Here is a 20,850-nt window from a genome sequence, read left to right as displayed (position 1 = left end):
TGTGAAACACGATTATCTGCTTTTTTAAGACACACATTCTCCATAAAGCTTATACTTTATATTTATGGGAATGCTTCTACATTAGAATGGTGAAAGAAAGCACTTGTGAATTCTGACACTTGTCTACTAAGCCTCTTGTTAATATGTCAGTGAGATGCTTTCTCACAATCGTGCCCCAGATTTGAGTGAAATGCCCAAAGGGATATGCAGGTAGAGATTCAATGCAAATGTTAATTGTGAAAATGACTAAAATGCACATAGGGGAAGCTCTCTTCGTTTATACCAGTGGAAACTTAAAATAATAATAATAACAACCAATAAAGACACGGACAACAAATTAACGTTGGAATAAAATATTATTTATTAAACCCTAATAAAGGAAGCTAAAGGACTGAAAGGCGGTCGAGAGCAGGGCAGTCAGCAACAACAAAACCAATAACGGTGGAAAGGTCAGACCATAGTACCACCAACCCAGGATCATACCTTATCTATTGGCCGGTGCTAAATATCTGTCCAACGGCAAGACTACACCCACCCTTATAACCACCAGTATAACCTTTAACATACTGGCCAAGGGTCCTCCTCACAGTCGGACCAAACATGTGATGACACCACGAACCAAAAGGGGGAGTAGTGACCTATGACAAGATAACCCGAGCACCATATGCAAACTTACCGACTGCACTGCTCTCCTACCTATCACAATAACCTACAACAATAATTACCCCTAAACTGCAGGGTGGGTGGCAGGAATCTGGAAGCAGAGAGACAGTTCCTGTGACAAAATGCCCTATATATGAGAACCTAAGCCTACACCCCCTCCCATGTCTTATTGGCTAACAGACTATAAAAAAGAATATAACTGGATATAACTACAATCCCTCACCCTAGTGATTTTAAATGCGTTACTGTCTGAAGGACACACTTCCCGTAACTTGCATGATAAACTCATTTTTCAAGTTACACTGAGGCAATACATTGCCTTTTAGCAATGCAATCAGTGGACTTGTATGACATTACCTTATATTTTCTTTGAATCTGTACTTTAAGTATTTTTTGTATAATTTATTCACTTGGCTATGTTACATCAAAGAAATAATCTTCCAATTTTTCTTTCTCCAATCATGCCAAGAAGTAATTTTGCCAGAACTGCACATAATAAGAATTACTCTTAGCTATATTTACTGAAAGTAGATGTTACTGTACAAAATAATTGTGATTTCATCTCTGAAGATATAGTGGTTTCTCTGTCAACTTATCCCAGTGTACGACATGACTGAGGTACACACGGATACCTGATTTTTAATGTTTATGAGTTAAGTTTGTAACAAATTGAACTTTAAATATGCGCAAAGTGTGTGGAGTTACCGCCCACAGTTGACTGGTGCAGTGATTTTGCCTGCCTCAGTAGTCACAGATAATTAACATATCACCAACTTGGCAGACAAACAAAATATTTGTCAGTAACAAAAATCATAATCAACGTATAACATTTGATTCACATGAATCTAATGGTGTTATCAGTGCAACCATAAAAATGAAGAGATTCAGCATAGTTTGAGTTTCTTTGGTATCTATATTTTATGGCTGGCAAAAGTCTTTAATTTATGTCAAAAATAAATTACAAAACCAGTTTGTAGCCACCAATCGATTTGGTTCTCAGTCGTAATCCCTTAAAATACAACTTCGCCTTGTGTTACTTCCCAAGCTTTGACAGCAAATATGGATTTCTCTGGTTAACGGGTGTATCTCAGTTCCAGACAAAATATGGTGGATTTCTTGTGCCAGCCAAACTTAGCACAGACAGAATAGAGTTTCCCCAGATCTTCACCAGTGACCCCTGGAAGGGGGTTTGGACTTTGATGTTAAGAGTATGCAAGTCTCACACAAGTGTCCTGCCCTACAATGGTAGTGAAGCACCAGAACTATATGGAGCAGAAGGTTCAGGCAAGAAGAGGCACAGGAATTGTAGGTGTAGTGTCAAATCTTAATTGAAAGGAAGATCGGGATAACCTGACCTGGCACATTTGGGGCCTCAATGATAGGGTCAAGAGGTTCCTGATAATGTAACAATTAAAGAAGTATAAGGCGGATGTTATCTGTCTCACTGAGACCCATTTGGTTGGGGGTGGACTACTGGTACTTAAGAAACCAGGGATTGGATAGGTCTGCCATGCTGCCCATACCTGTAATTCCATGGCGGTTTCCTTTCTTATCCGTAAAAGGGTCAATTTTGTGCTGGATATTGTTCCCAGAGATCCGCTTGGCAGATATATATTCCTGAGAAGCACATTTATTTCAACACCGCTGATTCTTTTTGGGATCTGTATCCCACCCCTCTATAATAGCTAGATCCTAATAAAGTACAGTGACTTTATTTCCCTGTTTTCTGAGACCCCTGTGCTTTGTTTGGGGGAATGTAATGCAGTACTAGATGCCAAAGTGAGCAGGTAGCGGGAGTCATGGGGCTCCCTACACTTCGGGAAGATGAAATGTACCTGTTTAGTAGCTTAAAAATTGGCTGGAGGACGTGTGGCGGTTAAGACACTCAGGTGAGGTGCGGTTCTCATGCTTCTCTGCCTCTCACCATTGATTTGGAGCTTCTCTCTAGGAAGCTGGTGCTTGCTGTTACTGATGTTACTTACCAGTCTTGGGGGATCTCTGACCATTCCTCTTTAGCGCTCACTGTAGGCGTATGTGCTCCTAGAGGCCAGGTATTTTGGAAATTTAACCCCTTCTGGTTAAACCTGTTGAGGGATGGTTCCAATTTAGTTTCCCAGTGGGAGGGGTATTTTGACGCCAATATGGCCACGGTAGCCCACCCTATCCTCTAGGATGCCTTTAAGGCTTTTTTCAAAGGATCCCTCATTTCTAATGTTAGCTCCTTGAAAAGGGAGTCCAGATTGAAGGGGGACAAATTAGAGAGGGAGGCCTCGTGTCTGTAAGAGATATATCTTTCCTGTTATTTGGCAGAAGATAGACAAATCTCATTGGTGGTTCAGAGGGAGTGATCAAACTATCTTTTGGACAAATCCCAGCATAAATTATTGTTTGTTAAACATGCTCAATACTTTGAGGCTGACAAGTGTGGCAGGTTTTTGGCGTACTTGGCCAGGTCTAAGAGGATAGCAGCTGTGATTGCAGGGGTTACAGATACACTGGGTAGCATAAGAACTTTGGCTGCAGATATTGCTAAAGTGTTTTATGATTACTTCAAGGATGCGTATAACTCTGAGGCCCACTATCCTAGGTCTGACATATCTTGTAGCTATCTCCATGCCCAGTGGCAGTGAGTTTTTGGATTCACCACTCACGGGTGAGGAGATGTTCGATGCCATTCCTCTTTTCCTAATGGGCGGGCTCCGGGCATAGATGGGATCCCCATTGAGTTGTATAACAAACATCTGGAGTTTTTCGTTCGCCGTCTGTTGGAAACATTTTAGAGACTGTATGATTCGTGCTTGGTGTCTCTGTCTATGTCTGAAGCCCTCATAGTCATGTTACCAAAGCCAGGGAAAGATCCGTTGTTGCCTAACTCCTACAGACCCATCTCTCTATTGACTATGGACGTGAAAATTTAGCGAAGACTTTAGCCATACATCTGAATTGGGTTATTGGTGAAACTGTTCACCCTGATCAAACTGGCTTCATGCCAGGTAAATCTACACCCATTAATCTGCGTAGACTTTTTTGTCACCTGCAGTTATGACACCCGGCAGGTGACAAATCGGTGGTAGTGTTGTTAGATGCAGCCAGGGCCTTAGATTCTGTGAAGTGAAGGTACCTGTGGGCGGTGTTGTCTAAATTCAGGTTTGGGTCAGTCTTTGTTTAGTGGGTGAGACTATTTTCGTAATGGGTTTGTTTCTCTTGGATTTGCTTTAAGTAAGTTGGGTGCCAGGGTGGACACCAGTGCTTTTATGCTGATGAAATGCTGCTGCTTTTTTCAGACCCTTGCTATTCTCTCCCTGTACTCCTGCAGGTAGTCAATATTTTTGGGACATACATGGGGCTTTTGGTCCATTGGGAAAAGTTTTGTATATCTCCAGTCAGGGGACCCTGCCCGACTGCCTCAGCCGTTCAGTTCCCCCTACAGTGGACTCCCAAGGTAAAGTACCTGTCTATATGGATCTCCAGTGACATGGGCCATTACAGTGAATATAATTCTCAACCACAGATTATTTGAAAATTTGAATGTATACCTGGAAGCAGTTGTGGCTAAGGGTCACGGGTCTTGTGAAATTGATCCTTCAGCCGAAGTTCTTATATATTTTATAGCAGGCACCTATCTATATCCCACAATCTATCTTTCGTATAATTGACCGTTTCATCTCTTCCTTGTGAAGGCGGATAAGAGGTTCTGTATTAGGTTCAGTACACTATGCAGGTCTTGGAAGATGGGGGGACTTGCCCTGTCGAACCTACGCCTTTACTACTTTGCGTCTCATCTCAGTTGGTGCATATTAGAACATGGCTGTTGTACCGGGACACTGATCTGCATGATTTGCTAGTATCTGAGAAGGGTTCAGAGTATACCATGACCCAGTTTCTTGTGGCTTGAAGTCTTACAGTGCTATATGTGATCCTCCTCTGGTGTCCCAGGCTGTCAAAATTTGACAATTGACAGTTAATATCATTGATGGCTTGCGGTAACCTCCGTCTGGTGTATTTCAGATTTTTGTGAGTTGGTAAAGAAGAGTGGGAATGGGCCTGGCGCAAGTATGGCATCCAACACAATGGGCAATTGTATGCGGAAGGGGTTCTACGTTCCTTTGAGCAGCTTCAGGTGTTGCATGGACTCTCTCGGAGTCATTTCTATAAATACATACAAATTAGACATGGTTTTGATTCACATTTTTGGGGGGCCAGCCCAAGACTCCTTACAGACCCTTTAAGGGTACAATTGGGTGCTCAGCACCAAATTTTGTCCATTTACTTCTGAGTGTGGGCAGCAACTCGCTTGTGTAGGCTTCATCATCATCATCAACTTTTATTTATATGGCGCCAGCAGATTCCGTAGTGCTTTACAATTGGGAACAAACAGTAATAAAAAATGTGGGGTAATACATACATACAGAGACGTAAGAGGGCCCTGCTCACAAGTTTACAATCTAAGGGACAATGGTTTGATACATTAGGGTAAGTGTTATACCATATTGAATATTTGTCCAGCTAGAATGCAAAGATTACAAAGTATTTAGTGGCTGTATGCTCAGTCACACAACTATGTTGGTCAGAGGGTTGTTGTCTAGTGTTAGCTGTGTAGTGGATGGTAATAGAGTAACCTAGGGAGATTAAGAGGATGGTATAGGAATATTATAAGCTTGTCTGAAGAGCTGGGTTTTCAGAGAACGCTTGAAGGTTTGAAGACTAGAGGAAAGTCTTGTGAGAGGTAGTGAATTCCATAAAGTGGGTGCAGCCCCCCCCCCAAAAGTGTTGTACCCGAGAATGGGAGGAGGTGATGAAAGTGGAAGAGAGATGCAGATCTTGTGCAGAACAGAGGTGTCGAGTTGGGAAATATTTTGAGACAAGTGAGGAGATGTATGTCGGTGCAATTTTGTTGATGGCCATGTATATTAGTAGAAGAATTTTATATTGGATTAGTTGAAAAACAGGCAACCAATGTAGTAGAGTGACTCAGCAGATGAGAAAAGATTTGCAAGGAAAATCTCTGTGGTGCTGTCTTCACATGGTTCACCTCCTATCTCGCCAACCCCTCCTTCTCGGTCTCCACCCCTGACCGTTCCTCACCACCATCCGCCCTCCTCATTGGAGTCTCTCAGGGCTCTGTTTTCAGCCCTCTTCTCTTCTTACTATACACTACCTTCCTGGGTGATCTCATGTCTGATGACATTCAACTTTACATCTTTTCTCTGGACCTTTCCTTCCCCCCGCCTCTCTCGCGTTTCTGACTGCCTTTCTGCCATCTCCTCCTGGATGTCTTCACATTTTCTCAAACTCAACATTGCTAAAACTGAACTTATTGTTTTCACTCCTTCTAAATCGTCACCCCTCCATGATCTTTCCATCACTGTTAATAACACCATCATCTCTCCTGTTCTCCAACTCCGTTGCCTAGGTGTCACCCTCGACTCCTCCCTCTCTTTTGCCCCCCTCATTCAATCCCTTGCCAAATCCTGTCGCTTCCAACTACAAAATATTGCCCGCATCCAACCTTTCCGCCAAATTCATTATCTATGCACTCATTATTTCCCATCTTGATTATTGTAACCTGCTCTTTACCGGCGTCCCCCACTCTCATCTCGCCCCCCTTCCATCTATTCTAAATGTGGCTGCGAGACTTATCTTTCTTACACGCCGCTCCTCCTCTGCCTCCCCTCTCTGCCTTTCCCTTACAGAATCCTCTTTAAACTCCTCATCCTCACCTACAGGGCTCTCTCCCACTCCACTCCCCTTTATATCTCTGACCTCCTCTCCATTCACACTCCCGCTTGTTTCCTGCGTTCAGCCAATGACTGTCACCTCTCCTCTGCCTGATCACGTCATTCCACGCCAGAATTCAAGATTTCTCCCACGCTACCCCCCGCCATTGGAACGACCTCTCTCGCTCCATCCGTCTGTCCCCTAAACTGAGCTCCTTCAAATGGGCACTCAAAACCCATCTGTTCCTCAAAGCCTACCAGCCAGCCACCTAACCTTCTCCATCCTTCTTCTCCTTCTCCCTCTATCCTTTCATGCTTCTCTTGTGCTTCATACCCTCTACTGACTCCTCTCGTGCCTGCTGTCTGTCTCCCCTCCCTTTAGGGACCTCTTTCCTTCTGTTTTAACTCCATTCCTCTTCTCCTAAGCCACTGTGCTTGCTGTGCTTGGAGCTATTGGAGTTTTAGTTTTACTTGTCTCATTCTGTTTTGTTGTACCCTGTATGATCCACTGTTTTTATTGTACTTTGTATTTGTACGGCGCTGCAGAAACCTTGTGGGACCATATAAATAAATAATAATAATAATAATAATAATAATAATAATAAGAGAGTAGAAAGTTCCTCTTCATTTGTGGGATGGGTGTCAGAGGATGCTGGGAAGGAGTTGAGCTGATTGCTAGTCGAGGGAGATGATACCGTTTCAAGTCTGATCTTATCAAACTTGTCCTTGAAAAAGGAAGCAAGATCCTGGGCACTGATGGTAGTCGGAGGGTTTGGGGTGGGAGGATTGAGAAGCGATTTAAAGCGTGTTAAAAAAGCATTTGGGCTTTGAAGCCTTAGCATAGATAAGAGATTGGAAGTATGCTTGTTTAACAGTGACCAGAGCATTTTGATAGGAGTGATAGATAGCAGTAGATGCGCTGAAATCATTAGAAGTACAAGATTTACGCCAATGACGTTCAGCTTTATGTCAGAAGATAAGAAGTGAGGGAACCATGCAGAGGAATGTTCAAGAAACTGTTGGTGGGATCCAGGGGAACGAGAGATCACAGGGATACGCATAGAGAATGAGTTAAAAATCCTAACGGTATGTACTTCAAAAGATGTGAGCGTGAGTAATGGGACATTTGGTAGAGCTGTGAATGTGCACTGTGGGGAGATAAGTAGTCTAACACCACCTCCTTGTCTGCCTCCAGGTCTGGAGGTGTGGGTGAAATGGAGGCCACCATGTGAAAGGGCTGCAGGTGAGGCAGTGTCTGATTGCGTGAGCCACGTTTCTGTTATTGCCATAAGGTTGAGGTTGTTTCAGAGGAAGAGGTCGTGTATGATGGGTAGTTTGTTACAAACAAAGCGTGCATTCCAAAGGGCACATTTAAAGGACTTTGGAGGAGAGGATAGACAGGTGATGCATTTGAGGTTTGCTGGATTTCGGTAGTGTTCAGAACCTTTTGGCTGAGACTGTCAAAATCAATAATAAATTGATAGGCTACGATATCCCAGCATCTTTTTATGAGCTAATTATTTATTGTAATAAAATAGATGTCAGCTTTAGAGAGCAAAGGTTATACGAAGTGGTAAGAGTTCTCATTTATGGTGGTGATTCAAAACTTTTAATTTACAAAACAAGGTTCTACAAAATGAACACATTTGCATATATGTTCTTTTTAAATCTTTAAAACCGTTAATGCTGAGTTTGCCTCAACACCACCTGTCATTCATTGACTGAAAATTCTGTTATATCCTTTATTGGTGTTCTGCATATTTTGATACTGGTATCACCACTCCAAGACGTTTCATGTATATCATTTCCATAACAGAAGCACAAGACAATTCGCAATGCAGCAAGCAGAATTTTGTAGGATATATAACCACAAATCCACTTTTGGAGTTGGGTTCTTCTTTGCAGAAAAATGTCACGTTTTCTAAACCTGGTCTATGGGGTGCATATAGTCTCATTCATATTAAAGAAGGAGATGAGTGGAAGACACTTTCAACACTTGCACTGGCCATTATGAGAATTTATTTATGCCTTTTTAGATGTGCAATTCCTTTAAACATTTTTTAGTTACATTTTCAGGACTCTCTTTATCAGTTAGTTATTATTTATTAAGCAGACATTATTTTTCTTATTTAAACTATTTTACTTAGAACACGATAATAAAACACAATAATAGGGAAAGCATTTACAAGAAAAACATCTGTATCATTGTCCCTTATTTTACAACATTCCAGTTATAATCGGAGAACCGAAGGGAAAGAAGGTGGGAAAAAGTACATGGTTAGTATAACAATACAAACAAATTATGTATATCATCATACAGAACATTAGAATAATAAGATTAGTGTTTATAAGAATCAGAATTAAGTCTAGCTCATCTTAGTTGTGGGTCGAATACCGAGTCTCAAGATCGGATTCTGAGATCATGCTATGGAAGTATATTGTGATATGTTCATTCTCTAGTAAATCCCCTCACAACATGGTACAGTTATTAAGGTTACTTAGGGGAGTTCATGCAATTGGGGACTAAGATTGATTACATCCCTCTCAAAACAACCATGGAGTCCAGACTTCATGAAACTTAAGTTCCTTATCATGTAGATAGTAAGTTATTTTTTTCATGCATGTGATGTTGCAGACAATATTTTTAGAACTGAAACTGAGGGAGGGGGGGCAGGTTGTTTCCAGTTTTTAGCAATTAGGCATTTTACAGCTACTAAAATATGGGAGACCAAGTCCTATAGTCCTTAGATACCACCACTGAATTAATAGGGGTATGTACTTTGTCCCAAAAAGGAAAGTGTGTGGGTAAGAACACCAAATAAAGTTTCTCTGTCTTAGATAGATGGTCTAGAGTTTAATACCATCTTTAATAGAGTTTATACACAGTGGGCCTGAGTCATTAAGGCGTGTATCTGCCAATTTAAAGTGTATCGTATTAAAATCACTCTGCGCATACCCAGAACCAGGAGATACGGCTGTGAACGTAGCACTGTCCGCTGCGTATGTGTATGCAATGGACACTTACTGCAGCCTACGTGTCTGGGGAGCGAACAGAGCAAAGAAGGAGCATTTGGCTGTAGTCAATTAACAGTGAGTGCATGCCAAGCATGAGTGCACGCTGCTACGTCCAAATCAAGCTCTGGGTGTCTCAAAGCTACTTGTTTTTCTGCCGTATCTCTTGCACAGGTCAGCTTTAGGGCTTGTCTAAAGTCTAGCGGCTTACGCATGCTATAACCTGTGTCTGCAATCAGGAGTAAATGTAAAAATGTCTGTTATGTACAGTAGACATTAAGGACAGCCTAATAAATGGTTTTCCAATGTAAAATATATATATATATATATATATATATATATATATATATATAAAATCATAAATGACTATGTTATTGACAGGTAACATTAATTGCTTAATATTTTTTTCTGTGTGTTCTTTTGAGATTTTATATTCCACATACGTATTGTACGTACCCTGCAGTGTCTGATCTAGTAGAGCAGAGTAAATCTACACCTGTAGTCAACACCACACGTATCTTTAGATCCGTTCCTTGTTGACTTCGGGAATATGCAGAGCCGATTTACATGCAGTTTACAACAAGCGCACAATGCAATCAGTATGCATGCTTTAATAACTCAGGACCAGTTTTGTTAATTAAGGTGGATATAGAACTATGAGCAACCCCTTCTCTTATTTCCACTCATATTCATCTAGCAGGAGACCCACATCTTGTGAAATTTGTTTTGCAACCCCTTTTTGAAAATGGATTGTATTTCAAGATGAAAAAAATGTGTTTTTGAAAAGCGGCAGATTGAATTCCATTGATCCCATTTCACTGCTGTCAATTGTTATGTTTGGCAGAAGCATTGTATAGTGAATTTGAACACATTACAATGTGTATAACTGAATTTTGTAAACAGCAACCTGATTTTGCTCATCTTCTAACCACTAAAGGAGCAACATTTTTGTAACCTCACAGTCGTCACCATCTCAACACGTGAGTCAAGGTGCTAACCCTGACAAATGGATATAAATGCTCAGTAAAAGACTCATAAGGGAATGTTTACTAAACTGCTTTTTGAAAAAGTAGAGATGTTGCCTATAGCAACCAATCATATTCTAGATGTCATTTATTTAGTACAGATAGAATTTGATTGGTTGCTATAGACAACATCTCTACTTGTTCAAACCCGCAGTTTAGTAAATATACCCTATGTCATCACAATAATGCATAGCGGCATTCAAATATTTGTCCCTTACTGACTAACAGAAAATCTGTCTTTTAGGACAAAATAAGATAATGATGTTCCATCATTTATAGAGATTTTTAGTCCGTTTATATAATAAACTCAAATAAGACGATGTGCTTTGGAACGATAAAACACTAATGCGATATTGTGCCGAACGGTCTTTTATCGTGTGATTGGGCGATAAGCCTATAGTGTGTACCCAGTCTAACATAGTGAGCTAATATTGTTTCCAACGTTGCAACACACAGATAGTTTGTTTAGCTATTAACTTAATCTAATACCACTATGTTAACAAAAAATTAAAAGATTTCCTAGTGACAGCTGTGCTTTCCTATTTTGAGAACTATCAGTGTGGCTGAATCTGCACAGCTGCAAAACTATCTCCTTTTTATTTGTATTCCCTAAAAATAGTCATGCTTTCTTGATAATCCTCAAACAAAATGAATAAATAAAAACATTTTAGCATTATTATTAAAATGTATTTATATCCATTTATATACAGGGTCAGCATACTCCACAGTACTTTCAATTTGGGAAGTTAAATAAATTGATATAACCTGAAACTGTTTTCCTTCCATGATTCATTAAAAAAAAATATCTACTGATATTGGGAGACAATAGTTTGATCTGAGCTCTGTGTGATTCTAGAGCTGATCTATCACAATATATGTACTAGACTCCAGAATGCTCCCTTTCACCTGAGTTCTATTATTTTCTTCTCTGAACTGGCCTACTAATTATACTCATCATTCTTGATCATAATAATGGTCCCCTGTTAACCATTAAGGAATACTTAAGCACTATATTTTGACTGTTACTTTTTCTAAGCACAGGCAGCTGGGACCACTCTCACAATTAACTAAGGAGTTTTTAATAGTAATTAAATGATGTAAAGACAAACACTGTATATACTGGTTCTAGTTTCTGCTAAGAATATTAATTCCATTGATCTGTTGGTTATATTGGTACTCTACTGTAAATAAACAGCTCTTTACAAAAGTTTTAAATTAGGATTTCTTAAATCATAGAGTGAAAAATAGTACTTAGAAAAACTTTAAGAATAACTATCTCAAAATTGGAAAACTAATAGCAGCTTAATTATGGCAAAAAAAAATTTTTTTACTCCACTGCGGTCACTGTTTGGGACTACATTGAAGAAAGTTGGTTTTTTTTTTTTACAATTTTGCCATAGTTTCTTTCAAACATTTCCACACACTTATTCTACTGGATTTGCTACAAGTATTGCAGCTCTGTAATAGTTTACATAGTTAGTAATTTGGAAAAAAGATACTGGTGGCTCAAGTTCGATCTTCACCATTCTAATTGTGTTCATCTGCGGCAAGGCTGGGATCACATTACAGTGTTTTCAGCTGATTATTGGGCCAATCAAATGATAAATGACATCTCGGCCCGATATCGCATTAGTGTGTATACTGCAGTGATTATCATCATAATGATCATCATCATTTATTTATATAGCGCCAGCAAATTCCGTAGCGCTTTACAATTGGGAACAAACATTGATAAGACAATACTGGGTAATACATACAGACAGAGAGGTAAGAGAACCCTGCTCACAAGCTTACAATCTATAGGACAATGGGAGTTAGAAACACAAGGGCATGTGCTACATCATATTGCACAGTGGACCAGCTAGAACGCAAAGGTAAAAGTATTGAGTGGGTTGTTTGTGTTGCAATGTTGGTCAGAGGGTTGTTGTCTTGCGTTAGCAGTGTAGAGGATGGTAATAGGGTAATCTAGGGAAATTAAGATGGTGGTTGAGGAATATCATAACCTTGTCTGAAGAGGTGGGTTTTCAGTGAACGCTTGAAGGTTTGAAGACTAGAGGAAAGTCTTATTGTGCGTGGGAGGGAATTCCACAAAGTGGGTGCAGCCCAGAAAAAAATCCTGTAATCGAGAATGGGAGGATGTGATGAGAGTGGAGGAGAGACGTAGATCTTGTGCAGAACGGAGGTGTTGAGTAGGGAGATATTTCGAGACAAGTGAGGAAATGTATGTCGGTGCAATTTTGTTGATGGCCTTGTATGTTAGTAGAAGAATTTTATATTAGATTCATTGATATACAGGCAGCCAATGTAGAGACTGACAGAGTGGTGAATGATTATCGTTCCAAAGCACATCAAATCATTTGATTTGATTTTAAAACCGGACTAAAAATGTCGTTCAACGATTGAACAATGCCGCTCAAATTCATCAGTGTGTATGCACTCATTCTGGCAGTGTCCATAGATCTCTATGGTGTGTGCAGAGACACAAACTTTTCAGCCAATGGTTATAACAGATGAAGAGCACAGATCTGAAGGTAAATTGTGTATAGTGTGTGCACAGGAATCAATATGCTGATCAGGAAATTTTTTTCTGTCTGTAAAATTGTTAAAGATGTTGCATAGGGACAAATTTTCTGTAGTGTGTACCCAGCCTAAGGCAAAACAAAACACCAAGTGTGACCGTAATAACGGTAATAGTGCGCAGAGCGTGAGATTTTCTGCGTTTCCCCCGACAATTAAATATGCCTCTAAGTATGCTAACCAAGGTCAAGATACATCTATTTCACCTCTACCTCAGTTGGAGCATGGATTACGATACTTAAGACCTATAAAAATTTGGCATTATGGAAGAGTAAAATATTATTGATTCACTATTGATATCTACCATATTATTATACCATAAATTATATGCTATCTTTTAATGTACAAGATTACTATTCAGTGGTTCATCACAAATAACAAAATAATTACAATCTATTTTTCTTACTATTGACAGATTCCCAACCATGCTCTGATGAAGAAGGCTGCTCTGAAGTGTTCCTTCCTACAGACAGTGATTATGATTCCAGTGATGCCCTGAGCCCCCGTGAGCTAGACTTGGTTTATTCATCTTCTCATGACCTTTCTCAACAAGCTGTGTCTGGGCTAAGTGGAAGTGCTCCAGATGTTCTCCAGGTTCATGATATGAAGCCTTGCCTGAGCTTGAAGGAAGAATGCAGCGCCTTAGATCCCAATACTGAGTTCTGCACTAGGTATATGGACAACCTTTCAGTAATAGCTTTCCCTTCAAAAAGTGTGGAAAAAACATCCAACTCAAAGCAGCATTTAAGCCTTTTAGGCAAGAAGAGGTCTGGAAAACATCAACATTGCAACTATTTTAGTCGGCACAACCGCTGGCTCCGTGTGCATAGTGAATCCCAGTCTTTGTCTTTGTCTGAAGGCATTTACACGCAGCACATGTCGCGAGCTGTAGATTTTAATGAAGAGCCTACCTCTGGTCATGAAATAACGATACCGGTGGATAGCCCTCGAAGCACTTTCTTACCTCATGCTTCAAGCTTGCCAGAAGATGGCAAATCAAAGTATAATGAGTCAAAAACAAATGTACGCAGAATTTATGTAGAGCCTTACAAACAAAGCCTACCGGAAGATGAGGGGAAAACATGGACCTTGAATGTAGATGAATCTCTTTCCCCAGCAAAGGAAACCACCTTGAAGGTTATCACTGCACCAGATTTAGACTCTGATGAGAAGACCAACTTGCAGTTATCGGAAGTGTTTAGCAGCACACTATAGTGAAAGGGGACACAATGAAGCACAACTTAGAACATTTATTTCAATTCTAAGATCCTCTCTACATTTTACAGGTTCATCTCTCACCTTGCTGCTCTTCAAATGCACCTTCGGATGTTGGTATTATTGTGTTCTGTGTTTGTAATTTGATGTATATAAAGGATTGCCTTGATAGTTTGCTGCACAGCGAGGGATGTGTGTGGAACAACGGTTAAATGTAGCATATAATTATTTATCAAAATAGTTGTTCTAATTAGAAATTAAAGTTGAGAAATAAAGAGATATGTACATTCCATTAAGTGAGTGTAACTCCTCCCCTACTAACTTACAAACTGCATCACAGTTGTAACAAAACATGCTCTGTTATTTAAGCCCAACATCTGTGGACTATGTGGCTCATTCAGCAAATATCTATATATTTTTGCAGTCAATCATGCTTAATGCAATCTTATTGTATGCCTCATTCACTTACATACAATAGATACTGAATTGCAATCAACATATGGAACAAGGCACAAAGCATTGTGCAGTTGTCCGATCAAACAGATACATATTGTGCACTGATACCAAACATTGCATCAAACACAAGGGAAGTGTCACTATGTAATTGACTGTACATGTAGCTTTAAACTGTGCATTAAACTCAAAACACTGAACATTTAAAAACTATAATAATGTCATGGTCCTCAAATAAAAACACATCGTAGAATGGGATAAACTTTTCTTCAACATACATACCCTTGTACAACACCATCACTTGGCCTTTACACAATTCCCTCTTAAACAACTCCCAATACATATTAGTTTATATGTTTTGCTGTCTTCTAAAACACTTGGATACAATCAATGTTTCAATCTTACACTGCCCAACTTCTTCAGTCCACAACACTAGTTAAAGATCTCTCAATGCCTCCCTCTGTTTCCATGTTCTATGGTTATGTGGTGGGAGTGGTTAAGAGAAGGAGCTGAGTATGAACACTGACCTGTGAGCTCTTTATTATTGAGTTTAATTCATCCATGTACGCAGCAATGTCTGTCTATAGCATGGAAATGGTAAGAGCTTGACACTTAAACATCAGGGTTCAGCCATTATCAAATCTTCATTATTTCTTCTGAGGAACATAGTCAGAATCAAGCATTTGATTACCTCAGAACATCTTCCTACACTCACATCTACAGTCGTGTCCTCATGCTTGGACTGCACTCTACCACATTCTCCCAGGAAAAGCACTGCACCACTTTCAGTTGGTACAAAATGCAGTAGCCAGGCTGTTAACTAACCAGCTCTGTTATTGCCTTATAACATCTGTTCTCCATTTCCCTTTACTGGCTGCCTGTTTCAATATTGGCATGTTGACATTGAAAGCCCTACATAACCAGGGTCCTAGGCACTTGAAACAGCTTCTGATTTCCAATAATCCAATTTGCTTACTTCAATCTGCTGATGAAGTACTACCAACAATACCTAGAATCCCCTGTACTTCAGTTGGGGCTCAAACTTTTAGCTTGGAAGCTCCTATTCTCTGGAACTTGCTGCCTCACACAGTCGGAGAGGCCCCACTCTAGACATCTTCAAAAACAAACTCAAGCATTTCATTAATTACCCTTTATTTTCTAAAAACCCCACACGCTTAGCTCTTTTCTTTACTCTGTTAATCCTTTATATGTTTATTTAGCACCATGTGTTTTTAATATGCAAATGTTAAAGCGCTTTGAGTCCTACTTTAGCAAAAGCGCTATATAAATACAATCATTATTATTATTATGAGTAAATTGATAGACTAGTGATTGGACTTTTCACTCGCATCTCAGCTCCTTATAATAGACGGGAGTTGTTACACACATGGATGAATTAGACCCAGTAATGATGAGTTGATGTCTGTGATTGTTGCCTTATTCTGGTTGCCAGCATAGCTATCCCTCACTGCAACTAAATCACCAGCTGAACCTGCCCTTTAAATAACTTTTTATGCCACTTTCTTGCTACTCTCTTGCATTTGGGCTGAGGTCGGGGGCCACAATTACAGTTGCCGGTAGGCAGTATGGAAACATTGTTTGTATTTAGCAACTTGCATTACAGAGTAAAATTATTTGTAGAACTGATATGTTTTGTCTGAATAATTACATTTAGTGTTCAATAGAGATAGGTAAATAGATTTTACTTATACAAGGGCAAGGGGATCATTTTGCTTTTTATACATTATAAAATTGAGCAATTTACACATTGATTTGTGACTTTGTCATAAAAGTGGCGAACATAATTTCTGGGGGTTACACAACCCTAATATAAAAGATTTTGTGTCAATGTAACATTAGCCAGTTTCAAAACATCTGCACATAAAATAGAAACAACTTGAACCATATTTGAGGAAATACTGGTGTAATTTCCTGATACCTAGGAGTTTATTTGGCCATTTCTTCAGAAAGCTAATTATCTGCAGTCATTCATTTTATGTTTCTCTCTAACAAAAGATGACTCAGATGGACAGTAGAAAATCCAATCATTTGCCCCATTGTTTAATCACATCTATTTTACTGTGAATGCGTACATTGTTCAGGATCTTCACATACTGTATTAATGCACTAAATAGGCACATATAGTTTATGCAAACCGGTTTCTATTTTGTTCCTTTCTTTTGGCCATTTTCATGTTTTATTGAAACATGTGAAAACCACATGAGTGTTATGTGGATCCCTAATCCTGAAGCATTTTGTCTTGATTGTGCTATATGTGTAAGGCACCACAACTAACTTTTTCAAAAAAGCGGCTTGTGTGTATGGACCCTTCAAAAAAACCTGAACTAAATAAATATTAACATAATTTTGAAAACTTAGTTCAAATCTACCAACTAGACAGTGACCACTTTGACAATAGGATCACCCACATCACAGACACATAAGTCCTACCTTTAAACAAAAGATACTTGCACCTACTTTACCATTTATATAACACAATTTGGGACTATTGCTAGCCATCCATTCAAATAAAACTACTTTTCTATTATTTATATGGCGCCACAAAGGGTCCGAAAGCCATATAGAGAGCATACAATAAGACAGCAATTAGTATTACAAGACAATAAAATAGGCAGAACAGTACAATACACAGCAAAATGATCAAGCCAGCATTGATGAGGAAAAGCATTTAAAAAATTAGAGGACAGAGGCATGTGAAGTGGGGGGCAAATCAGCGTAAGCTGCACATGCAGAGCCGCCATCAGGGGGGTACGGGGGGTACTGTTGTACCGGGCCCGGGCTCACCAGGGGGCCCGGTACAACAGCTCAGCACAGACTTACCTGGGGGCCCGCCGCTGGTCTCCACTATTCTGTCTTCAGCCTGGCTGTCACCCTGACAGCCAGGCACCAGGATCCAATCGCAGGGGTGGAGGATTCATTCCCCCTGCGATCATGTGCTCTGCCTGTGACAGATCACATGATCGCAGGGGGAACGAATCCTCCACCCCTGCGATCAGATCCTGGTGCCTGGCTGTCACGGTGACAGCCAGGCTGAAGACAGAATAGCGGAGACCAGTGGCGGGCCCCCAGGTAAGTATGAAAATATGTGTTGCTCATGGGGGGGGCGCTCATGAGGGGGACGACGACGGGTGGCACGGGGGCCCGTACTGGGCCCGATTTTTTCTGAAGGCGGCCCTGTGCACATGTAACCCAGTAGGATGGGTGCAGAAAACAGGAGCAGAGCCACTGACTGAGGAACGTACAGAAGACATACTTTGAGAAGTTACAAGAAAATGTAAGCATATTCTGAATGGAAAACAAGTAACATGCCTTTAATATAGTTAATGTAATTAATACTTATTTCCCTTACATAACATAACCTGAGCTGCAAAATAACCCCAGATAAACTTTCATCTCTCTCCCTTCCACTGTGAGATTTGTATACACCACTTTAAACCACTAATTAGAGTACAAGACAAGTCATTTATTACTGGTATGTGTTTGGCTCATGTGCACGGTCTTTATTTATACTTAGGGTTATATAGGCAGAGTTTATGTGATATAGACTTCTAAATATAACCACCATCCACTTATTTATTTGAATCAATTAAACATCTCTATAATACAGACTGTTCGGTTTCGTTTCAGAAAGCTATTTCAAAACATGCATGTTTCTAATCTTAGTTTGGCGTCTCGGCACCTCTAGGATAAACTAAATTAAGTTGTCCACATAATATAACAAACTTGTTTAAATAGAGGGAGATACTGGCGGCGATATATTACGTGCTATTGCAGAATTTTGTTCACTTATTTCAAAACGTTAAACACATGGTTTATTTGCATACTAGTTTTATAATAGTTTTAGCCTATTTAAGTCAAAGATATAAAATGCGTCACTATAATACTAAAACATTAACCACAAAGGAAACATTAAATATATTACATATACTGTGTAAAACTTAATAGAACTTAAGTATCCAACTTGTTTTTGATCATACAGTACTAAGTAACATTGTCATAAACATAACAATGACACACTACCAAGTAAAATGAAGAGGCGCGTCATAGGACTATGAATACGCAACTTATTAAAAATGATATTTTGCCAAGAACTACTTATTTTTACATAAGCACAAATTGACTGTTGTCTGTGGAGTTAAATTACAAAGCGCGCTGGCTGAGCAATGCTAACTGCCTTGGTTTTACATTGGTGCGCCCAGATATTTTGCCCTCAGTGCTTTCAAGTGGCACATGTGCTCTCTCCTCTTAAGAGATTCTTCAGCAAGCTTTAAGTGTGCCAATCGTTGCAAGACGATGCACTGTGCTAACTGTAAATGCCACGTCAAAGTCCAACCTCCTGTAACTATTGTACCACTCCTCTCCTAGTTTTTCTCCTAAAATACTGCTTGGTTTAACCTCATTTATGGCTTAAATTAATCATGGATGAAGCAGTGGCGCACGCAGGGGGGTTTCTGAGTCTCCAGAAACCCCTCCCCTCCGCTAAAGAAGTGCCCCTGTACTATCCAGCAGCCGCGGCGCTGTCAAAGAAGCGTCCGCGCGGTGCCGCGGATGCCGCGGATGCTTCTTTGACAGCGCCACGGCTGCTGGATAGTACAGAGCTGCCGAAACGGAGCTGCTGTGCATGCACAGCAGCTTTTCGCTTTTTTGCTTTTTTGGGGGGGGGGGGGGAACCCCCCTTAAAAATCCTGCGTGCGCCCCTGTGAAAGAACATTGGTATGAGACCCAAGTGAACTCCTCCAGCTTAGAGCTAAAATAAAATTCACCTATATTTGTGGAGCGAAATAGACTGTGCACCATTCCTTACAGTAGGGAGCAACCATGAAACGCCATCCACTCCGCCATTTTTTCTTCATTCAATAATCTTTTCCCTGTAAAATAAAATCTAATTTTTGTACTGCTTTGCCCACTAAACACACTGATGTTCCTACTCCATACTTAGCCCCACCCAATTTATCCTATTGGCTGATTTTTGCTCCTCCTTAACCATGGCCGCCTTTCTCTACACACCCATTTTCTTTGGAGGAAATTAGTGCCACCAAAGAGGATCTTACACTGTAACTTCAGAAATGAGATCTTGTGCCTCTGGTTTATAAAGCATAACCTGATATGTTTTTTAAAATTAATTTTCACTAGGAGTGGGAAGAGAATAGAGTTAGAAAACTGTGCACTAACATGAAAACAGCTAAATTACAGAAAAAAATTAAATAAATAATATCTTCACAGTATCCCACTGGAAAAGGGTTGTCCAAAAATGCCTGTGTGTTAATAGGCCCGAAGCTTAATGACTTGATGTAGTCAATGACTTTTAATATTATTATTACGTCATTCTTTAGAACAATGCGGGCCGCGCATTATTACCGCTTCTACGGTAATTTCTATGCTGATTTTTCTTGCAGCTCTGTGAGTCGTGAGAAAATATCTGTGTTAAAATTACCGCTGTAACGGTAATAATGCGCGGTCTGCATTGTTCTAAAGAGCAACACAGGGAATTGAATCTTCCCCATAATGTACAGTTGATTATTTAAAAACTGTGGTATTTAACCAAATGGTTTTTAAATTGCTACTAGTAAAATATTAGCTTCTCAGTATGTTTACAGTAGTAACATATATTTAACTATATGTGTATAATATACAGTATATATATATATATATATATATATATATATATATATATATATATATATATATATAAATAGTATTATGTGTGGTGAACTTTATCAATGTCCACCAAACTCTACTGAGCTGACGGTACTATTCCCAAATAGCATTTTTAAACTCAACAACATTTGTAACCTTCATGCTTCTGGAGCACATTCACAGACCCATTTCCACGGCCTGGGCAGGGAGCACTGTCATTTGCAAACTTTTGACAAGGTTTTATTTATCCAATCTACTCATCATAGTGATTCCTTTTGAAGTGTCCTACTCCAGCCACAGTGGAGACAGCATCTGTTTGTTTTCTTAACCCTGGAAGCAAATTTTCTCTTATCCTCAGTGAAACACTAGAGACATACAAGCATGACTCCATCTAAATTTCACATACACCACCATTGTAAAGACAATATTTATAAACCCCAACACTTCTGCTTCTTCTTAGTATATATAAGCAGCAAACTGACACGATCCTTCAAGAAGTGCTTAGTTCTTGCTACAAGCAGATTGATGCA

General features: G+C 39.8%; 1 protein-coding gene across 1 annotated transcript in view; it reads left to right on the top strand.

Annotated features, from left to right (window-relative positions):
- ANKFN1 (ankyrin repeat and fibronectin type III domain containing 1) overlaps positions 1-14,886 on the top strand; it is a 396,769-nt gene extending 381,883 nt beyond the window's left edge. The window contains exon 18 of the mRNA XM_075216743.1: positions 13,410-14,886. Coding sequence (XP_075072844.1) covers positions 13,410-14,209 — 800 coding nt within the window. The 3' untranslated portion in view covers positions 14,210-14,886. The remainder of the gene's footprint in view (positions 1-13,409) is intronic.
- The last annotated feature ends 5,964 nt before the right edge of the window (positions 14,887-20,850 follow it).

This window comes from Mixophyes fleayi, chromosome 6 (assembly GCF_038048845.1).
Source record: "Mixophyes fleayi isolate aMixFle1 chromosome 6, aMixFle1.hap1, whole genome shotgun sequence".
Taxonomy (NCBI): Eukaryota; Metazoa; Chordata; class Amphibia; order Anura; family Limnodynastidae; genus Mixophyes; species Mixophyes fleayi.
The sequence above is the reverse complement of the archived record's forward strand: the minus strand, read 5'-3'. Positions and strand labels throughout refer to the sequence as shown.